The following is an 11,661-nucleotide window of genomic DNA, read 5'->3' on the forward strand; positions in this document are numbered from 1 at the left end:
TCTACGATATAGATTGTATTATTTTCTTCTAAAAACAAAAAAAAAAAAAAAATTTCACCTATAAAATAATGTAGGTACTATAGGCACGTTTAGTGTGTATTAATATGTATTTATAATTTATATTCACTGTGAATCAATTGGGATATTGTGTCTACTCGCTGAGAATGATTGGGATGAACCTGTTCATGGAGATTTTAGTCTAGGGAGATTTATCCGTTTCCCTTGTATAAAATTTATATAATTTTCTCTTTTTGTCGAGTGTTTAGATTTGTTAGCTGGTTCAGCGTTGGTGTCTGGGTCATTATATATGGTATACCGCATACGTTACGAAGGACAATATATTTTACTTATATATTATAATATATGACCATATCGTATGTCCAAAAGAACCTTTTGAATGGTAGACTACCAAAAATTCCTAGGAAGATATTATATCCGAGTAAAAGTCTGAAACATAAAAGTTAATGGTGAAAAATGCTGGTACCTATACAATCTACATGGCTACATAATATTATAATTAGGTAAAAGGAAAAATAGGTACCTATGTTATTGTGATGTACAAAATTTGTTGAATTTTTCACCATTGACTTTTATGTTTCAGACTTTTTGGTAGTCTACCATTCAAAATGTCATGTACATTTAATGTTTCTGTAATATATAACATCTTTGATGTATTAATTTGATGAGAAGCACACTCTGAGAATGGTGCTAGTCATTACTGATTATTCATTGTTAATTTCTTTCCCTCCAATTTGTATTGTAAAACATGTTTTTTGAATCTCATTTATATTTAAAATAAAGTTCTGATTTACTTAAATGTATATGTCTTATATTTATTATATATCAATGTATTGACAAGGCGTCATACATTACAGTTTCAATAAATAAGTATTAGTTAAATTTTAATTAAATGTTTTAACTGACAAAATTATCAAATAGCCAAGTATTCTACTCAAGTACCTAGGTATAGAAATTATTATTAGATCTAATACTATAAAATAATATAAATATTAAATAGGTAATTAATTTGAATTTTATTATATGACGTTCTGACGTCATGAACTGGTTAGGTTGACCAAGATTGAAGAATGCAAGAATACAATATCGTGACGTAAATACGCAATAGGTTTTTTTTATCTATCTCGATGGTTACTGATAATGAGTGTTATCATTATTCAATTATCAGAATTTTTATTAGACATCAGTACAAAAGTACATAACATTATTCATTAATAAGTTGCAAATTGCAATAAGCAAAGTCAAAATTATAGTGCAAAATGTAATTTGTAGTAATTGTAAATATAAGTATAAATATAATATCTTAATACCTTAAAATTGTATAATATCTAACCATAGACCTGAGTCTATGTATTTCACAGATATTATACATACCTATAACCTACGTAATATTTTATTATAATCTATGTTAAGTTCGCTTCATAAGTATTGATATAAATATTAGAGTTTTGGTCTTGTTTTTTATTATTTATTATAATATTGCTATATATTTTATAATGTTTGTGATGCGGTATTGGCGTACCAGTATGTTTGGAGATAGCTTATTAAGAACAGTATGTCGAAGCGTTCATCATTCTGGAGCTAGACAATTTTCAGAACCATTATATCAACAGATAGTCAATGTCAGAAATAATAAATATAAATTCAAGGGTCATCCATATGCAACTTACGACTCGTTCAAATGTTGGAACTGTCAAACCATATTAGACATCAGACCTTGTCTGTTTTGTAAAAATTGCTCAAAAATTCAGTCGTCCGAAGATCAGAATTTAAATTATTTTGAGCTGTTTAACATAAATGTTCAGTATGATATTGATACTGTACAGTTGACAACAAATTTTAGAAAACTACAGAACCTTATGCATCCTGACAGATTTTCCAACAAAACTGAAGTGAATTTTATTCTACCAATGTATTTAGTTATATTTTACATCGTTTTTAATGAATTATGTTTTAGGAAGAACAATTACTATCTGAATCATTTTCTTCTCTATTAAACAAATCTTATACAACTCTGTTGAATCCACTTCTAAGAGGCCTTTATATGTTAAACCTTGGTGGTTTGAGTATTGAAGAAGATTCTATAACAATGGATAGCACTTTTTTATATGAAATAATGGATTGGAATGAAAAAGTCGAAGAAGTTGATACAAAAGAATCTCTAGAACGTCTGAAGAAAGATGTTGATGATATGTTGGTTGTCTTATACATGTTAGTTGAATAATTTAATTAGGATTAATATTTTCATGGAATATAATTAATATTTGTATGTTAATAGGGAACTATCAAAAGCGTTCAGTGAAAATAACCAAAATCAAGCAAAAGTATTATTATCAAAAGCCAAGTTCTTTACAACATTGCTAGAAAAAATCAAAGATAAGGATGTGTTTTAAAAAAAATATTCAGTATATTTTTCAAACTGCTAAAAATTAGTTTTAAAAATATTTAAATTAGAATATTTCAGACATTAATATATATTATGTTGTAAAAGATTTATTTAAAAAAAAAAAATTACATTGAACATTTTTAAAATATTTTTTGTGAAATAGATAAATTGAGAGTAGCTAGTTGATTGGTCCACTTATCTATGGCTGCATAACGGTTGGTTGCAGAATCAACTAGTGTTAAAGTTAACACTTGATTTGTCTGATCAATGCGGCCTTTAATGGTTCTGCAATATAAGTTATGTTAAGTAAGAATAATAATTTAAAGAAGAGGTAAACAAAATAATACTTACTCATCTAGAATACATGTAACTAAAAGACTTTCAACATCACTTTCTTCAATATTGAGTTCCTTTGCAATGTATGGTATATGAACACGAGTATAAGGTTTAATTAATTTTATCAATACTTGAGTACGAATATTACTTAATAAGGCTGTAAAATAAAATATGTATTTAAATATAATACACAAGAGTACAATCAATCAGGTAATTATCCAAGTTACCTTCAATATGTTCTCTAATGAATGGATCATCCATTATATTTTGACGATGATTCTTTAAGATAGTTTCAAATTCTCTAATGTCATCATTCTGGTAAGCTTGGACTAAGTTAGTCATTGCTAATATTTCTGGATCATTTTTATAAGGTTTAGCCTCTTGTGAATCAAATGGGTTGATACCAGATTTCATCAACCTTAAATTTAGATAAAAATTATAATTACTAGTTTTAACTAATTATTAACATGGTTAATTCAAAACTATTACATGTTTGCCAAAACTAGGTATTTTAAGCATGTTGTCCGACGAGGACTTCCAGATTCATCATAGTTTTTGAAAGCTTCAAAAAAGTCAGTATGTGCTTTAGAGAAATGGCCTTCTTCCAAGTGCATTTTACCACCACATTCTATAAAATATATAATGAGTTTAGTCTGGATTTAATTATAATTATTTAGTATTTAATTTACCTCGAATAACGCCCATAATCAAAGGATGTGGAATAGCAGATTTAATATGGAGTGACTGTTCGTAAAGTTCTTTTAATTTCTTGTTGTTTTTTTGTGCTGTATACATTTGTATTTCTAAAGCATAAATTTCTAATAGTTGGGTACCTTTTTTAAGATCGTCTGCACCTTTATCAGTCTGGAATTGTAATCATAATATACAGTTTATTAAATAACATATATTATTAAACATAAATAATATAAAGAGACACAAACATATTGAAATATTAAGATACAATATTATGAAACTAATTTTGTTAATGGGATACTCATTATTTTGTAAATCCAATAAGCTTTTAATACTAAAAATGATAGCGTAATCATAAGTTTTTAAAGATTGTAAATTTATCAGAAAAACTACAAATGACAAAAAAAAACTGATCACAAATAACTTGAATTCAGATGCCGCGAGCATCTAATTACGTAGACAACACCCAGTTTTTAAATACTATACCTAACTACAGACTAAGACTCAACAACAGGTGTTAACCGTAAAAATTTAGTGTACACATTTAACCGAAGAAAGTAAAGATAAAAACAAAATGAAAATCTTATTTGATTCTCCAAAAATTTTAAATTTTAAAAAGATATTTCCTGTTCTGGTCCAAATAAAATTTATTGATGGGCCGCCCATTTGGTAATCCCTTCACAAGAATGTGATAAAGTAAGCAAATTAAAAATAGAAATACTCATTGTTACATAAAATTAAATATTCATAGTAAGAAATTACAGTTTGAATCATTTTCAGCTAATTTGGAGGTTATTTACAATTATAGCAATAAACTATAAATTTTATGATTTTGTATTTGAGCAGAAACAGTCTTATTGTTACTTAACACTACAAATTGTATTAAAACAAAAACTACAAAGTATAAAAATTAGTAATCAAGTATTTAAGCATAGTAGGTATATCTTACTCGACAAGAAGCATGCAACTGCTTCAGAATTTTGGTCAGTTTGTTGTAATCGGCTAAATCAAAATACAATTTACCCAATTTTGTATTAGTTTTAAACCAAAGTCTATCATTCTTGGCATCTTTCAATGCATCTAAAGTCGTTTCATAGAAATTTTGCAATAATTCCATCTACATTCAAAATACATAATGTCAAATATATTTTAAATGAGAGGTTAAAATATTTATTGTAATAAACATAATTTATTGTGTTACAGAAACTTACATTTTTTGAAGTTGAAATATAATCTAAAATTGAATTTATAGATTTTTCACTATGATTCCGAGTAACTGCAGTTTTGATGTATGTTAATAATTGCTTATAACGGTTCATCATTTCATCAAAGTTACTCTGAACAAAAAAAAAATAATAATAAAACACTTTTCAACATAAATAAATATAAGTACACATTACTTGCTATATATATATATTTTTTTTTTTGATATAGTCAAAAGTAGTAGTAGATTTAAGTTATACAAAATGTACATAATATATTATGTAGATTAACATTACACATTTATTACTTAGTACAAAAAATAATTGTAATATGACAATAGATATGTAGGTACATTTATTTAAATTAAATATTCAGATAATAAATTTGAATTTTAAACTCACAAGTCGAAAATTAATTTTGATCATTTGTTTTAGAGCTTTGAATCCCCATTCTCCTTTTTCACCAGCTTCAAGATCTAATACTTTTTGAAATGACACTAATGAAGCGTTAGGGTCCTTTTCTTTTAGCGATTTTGAATTATAATATTGATTTTCCAAATCCACATCGGGTTCAGAATTGCTATCTTCAGAATATTCCTATTGAAACAAATTTAGAATATATATAATACATAAATATGTGGGTTATTGTATTATACTTCAAACATATACAAATTCAATTTTTATAATAGTTTTATAATTGAAAACAAAAGAGTGTATAGATTTACACAGTTATGGTGTAAATAATACTTACGAGACCATAATCTTCGTCATCTTCACACATGTATACATCCTCGGTGTCAGACATTGTAAATTTAAAGTTAAATTTAAATTTTAGTATACATAACAATTAACAATAACTGGAAGCTGAATAAATATTATAGTAAACTATTTATTAATTTCCGATTTCCATATCCATGGTTCATACGATTTATTCCCGTTATCGCCTATCGGGTTATGTTGTAAACATGATACATGAAAAATAGAGATAAGAACAACAAATTCTGTTTGATGAAAACGCCAACGAAGGACCACACTGGTAGCACTTTTATCCATGGTTGAAGGTTAGTTCCACTATTCCTGTGGTTACTGGTTATTAAATGTCCTTCGCTGTTATCAACATTATTTATTTTGGGAAAATTGTTGAAAATTATAATAATCATTAATTTTGAGTCGGACTCCTGAATACTCCGTCTCCAGTGCGGCGGTGCAGTTATATTTCTGCTGTATCTTTGATAAGCTGATTTTTGTTCTTTGATCGAAATTAAATTAACATTGAACATTTGAACGATTGAACTAATTATTTAATTTTGCCGTCAGTAGCATTTCAACATGGCTCTACCCCGTGTAATTAATGGGATGTTGCGAACCAAAGCTATTTATTCAGTGTCTAGCAGGAGTGTGGTATCACATGAACCCTGGAAGCCCGGTCCATATCCAAAAACTGAAGAAGAACGACTAGCTGCTGCAAAGAAGTATGGCCTGTTACCGGAGGAGTATGAACCACACCCGGACGATGGTCTAGGTTTTGGTGACTATCCTAAGTTACCAGACATTGGCCAAGATTCCAAAAGTGAATATTATCCATGGGACTGCCCCGAACATAATAGAAACTTTGGTAAGCCTAAATAGTTAGTTATGTTCGTAAACTTCGTGTTATGAAATGGTTTTTATTCTTTTATTTATTTTCTTAGGTGAGATAATGCACGTTCATGCTGACATGTGGGGTTCAGACAAGGGCGACCCAAATTATAAAGAAAAAGCTAGATTTCCTGACTGGCAGAGAGTATTGTCATTGTTCGCAGGAGTTTTTGGAATAAGTGGATTGATGCTTTCTGGGGATTATTGGTGTAAACGATATAGACCATACATGCCTAAACAATGGCCTCAAGAAAATGTGAAACATTTTACTTATTCAGATAAATATTTCTGAAAAGTTATTACAGTATATTTATATCTGTGTAGTAGCTGAAACACTTTAAATTTATTTTTAAGTTTGTTGTACAGTTAAAAGTTGAATAAAACATGTATGAAGTCTATTTTGTCTGTAATAATTAATAAAATACAACAACTTATTCAATTGATAAAATTTAATAACCGCATATTGAAAGAAAAATTGTAATTTATAAATATTTTCTATTTATTCTGAATATTTAGTGTAGGTGCAGTGATTGTAATTTCTAATTATAAACTAAAAATTTGTTGAGATTTCTATTTTATAATTTAGTTGTATTGGCTACTATAGACTAAGGGCCAGTTGTACCATCTCCGATTAAAGTTAACCGAAATTTAATTGGTCGAATTGGCCCGGTTATAAAATCTGTCATCAGCTGATATAGTGTAGACGGTACAACTAGCCCTAAAACACCTTGGTTAAAAACTTAATTAAAATTCATAAAAAATATTATTTTAATAAATTTTAAATCAATTAATCTTATAACATATTATGTAGGTCAGGCCATGGCCATTCCGGCTGGTCTGGAAATCGAAGGTTTTTCACATAGCCTGGAGTCCATATTATACCATATTGATAATTTTTTATTATATCTTATTAACGAAATCAAGAATGCATGAATAATTTGTAATTTGTACCAAAAATCTTTCAATAATATGCTATTAAATATTTTATATATTAATTAACCACCTGGGTCGCAAATTATTATACTTCTGCCACCGGAAAATTTCCGATTGTGCTTGGTTTACTTTTGACGGTAAGATGACCGTTGATAACAATTATGGAATTGGTCCTATAGTTATTGTTAGACAAATATTTGTAGTAGGGTTATGTATGGTGTGGTTGTGTAGGCAAAGTATAGACAAGTTTTTTAAAATAATAATGATTTTTTAATATACTAATCTTTATCATCTCCAAGAAATGTTGATTAATTTAAGTGGACTAGTGGACTACTCACTATTGATTTATGTTATAATTAAACTATTTATCAAAGAAAACCTTAGCAATAATTAATTGAAAAAGGTGGACAAGTAGGTACCGCTCTGCTGTACAGTAGGTGTCTAGAGATGTCTAGGGTACTATAATGGATGTGTTAAATTTGAATTCAATGATATAAAATGATCCAGAGTGAAGATGGTCTGTCAGTCTATATTTATATATTTATACTTACTGATGACTTTTGCATTTTTTTTCCTTTGATCCTATAAAATGCTATCTTAACTAAAAATTTGTTTCGTGTTCTTTTGGTTCAGAATATACTATTTTTTTTTTTAAATTTTTTTTGTTTATATTTTTAGGTCATTTATTGATATTATATGTCAAGTTTTGTAGTTTTTGTACAATGTGGGACATTTTTCTCGAATATATTTTAAATTTTAAAGAAAATTTGTTTGAAAAATTGATTTTATTATTTATATTGGTGGGTTTGACAAACATTGAAAACAGACATTTTTTATATTATACTTTTTAATTTTTTTAATAATTTAACTAATTTATGAACTCTAACTAAACTTAAAATTTAAATTTTTACTAAATATTTGAAGTCATCAAAATCCTATCTCTATTTATGATATTGCTATTAAAGAAATTTTTTTAACTATTAGACATTGGTAATATAGTAGGTTACTCTGGTTACTAGGTTGAATTAATTTTTGGCAAAAAATTGCATATATTGTCCTAGTGTGTATACAATATAATAATATACTTTAAAAGTATCAACTATCAAGTACCTAACTAAAAGTATATTTTTTAATTATAACAAAATAACTTAAATTGTTTTTCTTTGTTTAAAATTTAAATATCTAATTTTGCCCAAATTTGAACTTAAAATGTCTATAAAAAAAACTGTGTTTTCAATATGAACTACTTATGAGAAACCTTATTTTAAATTTGTAATCCATGTTCAAATATTGAACATTTTATACATTTTTAACTAGGTATGAAATAATTTGAAATGTTTTAGATTTTGATGAGTTTTTCCGAAATTCAAATACTTATAATAAAGATCATTCTAATGCATCTTTATTCTTTAATATTTTCAATTACTATTATTATAGCTAATGAGGAACCTTGTATTAAATTTTCAAGCTTTACGACCCAAAAAAAAATATTATTGACATTTACCTATCAAAAAAAAAACTGTTGTCTATAAATAGCTCAAAAAGAGTCAAATATTTTGAAAATTGTATCTTGTATAGAAAAGATAAAATAAACATTTCGTGAAAATTTCAAGTATCTACAGGCATTTGTTTTTAAACTACAACGACAAAATAAGAAAAATGTTCGATTGTTATTTATGGCTAAATTTCCAATGTCAAAAAAATAGTAAATTTAGATGCTTGTAAAAAAAAAAATTAGGTATGGATTTAAGCTCAACTTTTTTTCTAATTTCCACTAACAACAACTTACAAGGAACCATATTATATTACATTTTGAAGTTTTTAACCAATTTTATTTGGTTTTATGTAGTCATTGAAATATATAGTAACAGTTTTGAACACTCCGCCATTCTGATTGAAACATTCAATTTTAATTACTTGTGTGAGTATGTCAATAATATACTTAAAAAAAACCAAATAATTTTGAAGTGTATAATATATTTTATGTAAAAGTTATATTTGAGAAAAAAATGTTTTGATATCTAATTAGAAAAATGTATTGGGTAGCTTAGATAAATTTCAATACCCTGGCCTGAATTTAGTTTCCACTATGCCACTGTAGTAGGTAACAATGGTACACAACTTTTAGATTTAAGTGTAAGAGTAGGCAACTATAGATTGAATTCATGGAAGCCAGAAGGTAATAATTATATTTCAAATGAGCGATTGTAATTTGTATGTTACTGACTACTGTCTACTGTTCACTGTGTAATAAGTATAGCGTATAGGTATTTTCAATTGTTTTTTTTACTTAATGAAGTATAGAACATTGTTAAAAGAACATAACATATTATTATATTAGTAGGATTTTAGATTGGCCAATGTCACTGAAAAACATTGTTTATACAACTAATTCTTGAAATATCTTGGATATTTAGTAATATAAATTTGATTTTTTGTTCAATAGTTTACTATATAAAAGCACAATATCATTCTAACGGATTTGTATGATAAGGTATTAGGTACCGTTTCAAAGAGTTCATAATGTATATTTGGCTAAAAATAAACAAAAATAATACAAAAACATTTAGGGCCGTTCTTACAATGTACGGTAAAGTGTCGGTTAACGCTAACCGACTTTTAACAGATTTTTTTACCGGCAGAATTCGGCCGGTTAAGTGTCGGTTAACTTTAACCAGACATTGTAAGAACAGCCCTAAAAGTACTATTCAAATTAATAGAGATTAGCATTGACTTTGATAATAATTTAGTATGGTTTTAAAAATGGAATATTGAAATTAATAAATGTAGGTACTTATGATGAAAATTGAAAGTAATGGTTTTTATGGATTGAAATTAGTCCAAAATCCAAAAAACAAAGTTTATTATATTTATTATTGTATCCATTTTATTTTGTATAAAAAAAATATGATTGAAATTTAAATAATTAAAAAAAGAAGCAAACAGTTATATATATAGTGCTAACATGAAGTATGCTTTATAATAATAAACATTGATTTAGAAGTCTAGAACATATATTTTTAGATTTGGTATATTTCATACGTGGTAACAAGTGATATTACAAACTACAGTATAAACATTAAGTGATTATTGTTGAAAATGTTATAGGAATACAAATTACAATTAACAATTAATTAATAGATTAGGTATTCAATAATCCATACATTTAGTAGGTAGTAAATATGATTAAAATGTATAAATAAATGTTCAAAATAAATTAAATATAAATAATAACACAGATTAAACAAATATTTGAAGTTATACATATAGTATCAAGTATCATAATATTGTGATAAAATAAATTATGATGTTACATTTAAAATTTATAATCCAGATTCAAAATATCAGATATTTAAAATATGAGCCAATTTATTATAATATATTAACTTTTTTCGCAGTGCCCATAATACAAAATAAACAATGTAAATTAGACTTAATTTACTGATAAGATAATACTCATTTTTGGTGTAAATACGTAAGCAGACACCTGAAATCTAAACAGATGATATATTAGTTATAACGTAGGCCTTTTTATTAATTTCATAATCTGGATCAAAAATTTAATATAACACACAATAAATAATGTAATGTCTAATAATACATTGCACAAAAAGAGGTAAAAATACTAAAAATAATTAATCCTGGTGAGTAACTTGGAAGTTTCTAAATAAATAATATCATTTATATCATACTTCTTTGTCTGTTTCGTGAATTTGTATAAGAGATTCTGCTTGTTCGGCATCACTATCTCTAAGCCTGTTGAGAAACAATATTAATATTAATAATATATTTATTTAGTACCTAATATTTTCTGTTTATTCACCTTATTAAATTTTTTCTCTGACAACGGCTTAGACAATTGTAATCATTTTGATTATAATTAAATCGGTGTGTTAACCAAATTAGAGAAAAATAAGAGAAAGTTGTAGGAACTAAACCTAAATAAAATGATGGTAACAAAAATCGCTCATAATCAGACTTGTTTTGACTGGAGATGCCAGATAGCATTAAAGACATTGGAATAGTCAATCCTATAGACATTGTTGCTATAATTGATGATGTCAGCAAACATCCCCTAACATAAAAACACAAATTAGATTTGTAAAATAAAGTAAGTATAACAATTTATATTACCATAACCATATGACTTCAGGCAATGTTGCTTTTACAACTCCATTTATGAACAGTGATATTGCTTGTTGTTTGTTAGGCCATTCAAAGGTTTCCAGTTCAAAATAATGAAGAAAAATGAACAACGGCCAGAACATAAGAACATTAAAAAGACCAACAAGCCCTAAAAATAAAATAATTTATTCAATAATATATATAATAATACATAATAGAAAAATCAATTAGTTTGTGAAAAAGTTACCAAAGTACAATATGATATCTAATTTGTCTTCGTGATCTACCCAAGATCGTAATGTAACAATATTCAATGCATAAAAAATAGCA

At 26.6% G+C, this 11,661-nt stretch overlaps 4 protein-coding genes across 6 annotated transcripts in view; 2 read left to right on the forward strand and 2 right to left on the reverse strand.

The window, feature by feature from the left end:
• The first annotated feature begins 1,190 nt into the window (after positions 1–1,190).
• Positions 1,191–2,585, forward strand: LOC100165607 (iron-sulfur cluster co-chaperone protein HscB, mitochondrial-like). 2 transcript variants are annotated; one of them, XM_008186960.3, is made up of 4 exons: positions 1,191–1,279; positions 1,544–1,910; positions 1,976–2,229; positions 2,297–2,585. In XM_008186960.3, exons 2-4 carry the CDS (start codon positions 1,545–1,547, stop codon positions 2,409–2,411), a joined length of 735 nt encoding a protein of 244 aa, XP_008185182.1. In that variant the 5' UTR covers positions 1,191–1,279; position 1,544; the 3' UTR covers positions 2,412–2,585. The 2 variants fall into 2 exon arrangements, with proteins under 2 accessions (XP_008185182.1, NP_001233096.1); NM_001246167.2 differs by having other exon boundaries at positions 1,222–1,910.
• On the reverse strand, positions 2,404–5,586 carry LOC100167636 (COP9 signalosome complex subunit 2). Its single transcript, XM_008186964.3, has 9 exons — positions 5,387–5,586; positions 5,038–5,232; positions 4,645–4,770; positions 4,383–4,550; positions 3,430–3,604; positions 3,230–3,368; positions 2,968–3,158; positions 2,756–2,897; positions 2,404–2,689 (listed from the first exon to the last, which is right to left on the reverse strand). The coding sequence occupies exons 1-9, from the start codon at positions 5,438–5,440 to the stop codon at positions 2,545–2,547; spliced, it is 1,335 nt and encodes a 444-aa protein (XP_008185186.1). The 5' UTR covers positions 5,441–5,586; the 3' UTR covers positions 2,404–2,544.
• Positions 5,587–5,796: 210 nt separating this feature from the next.
• On the forward strand, positions 5,797–6,707 carry Ndufb8 (NADH dehydrogenase [ubiquinone] 1 beta subcomplex subunit 8, mitochondrial). The gene is given in 2 exon segments (NM_001162698.2): positions 5,797–6,250; positions 6,327–6,707. Coding segments are annotated over 2 exon segments (525 nt in total). The 5' UTR covers positions 5,797–5,964; the 3' UTR covers positions 6,566–6,707.
• Positions 6,708–10,202: 3,495 nt separating this feature from the next.
• The window catches only part of LOC100161489 (solute carrier family 35 member F5), a 5,802-nt gene continuing 4,343 nt past the window's right edge, over positions 10,203–11,661 (reverse strand). For both annotated transcript variants that reach the window (XM_016806189.2, XM_001944161.5), the window contains 4 exons: positions 11,579–11,661; positions 11,341–11,500; positions 11,030–11,281; positions 10,203–10,962 (listed from right to left, as the gene is read on the reverse strand). In XM_016806189.2, the coding sequence (XP_016661678.1) occupies positions 10,893–10,962; positions 11,030–11,281; positions 11,341–11,500; positions 11,579–11,661 (565 nt within the window). In that variant the 3' untranslated portion in view covers positions 10,203–10,892. The remainder of the gene's footprint in view (positions 10,963–11,029; positions 11,282–11,340; positions 11,501–11,578) is intronic.

Source organism: Acyrthosiphon pisum, chromosome A1 (assembly GCF_005508785.2).
Source record: "Acyrthosiphon pisum isolate AL4f chromosome A1, pea_aphid_22Mar2018_4r6ur, whole genome shotgun sequence".
Lineage (NCBI taxonomy): Eukaryota > Metazoa > Arthropoda > Insecta > Hemiptera > Aphididae > Acyrthosiphon > Acyrthosiphon pisum.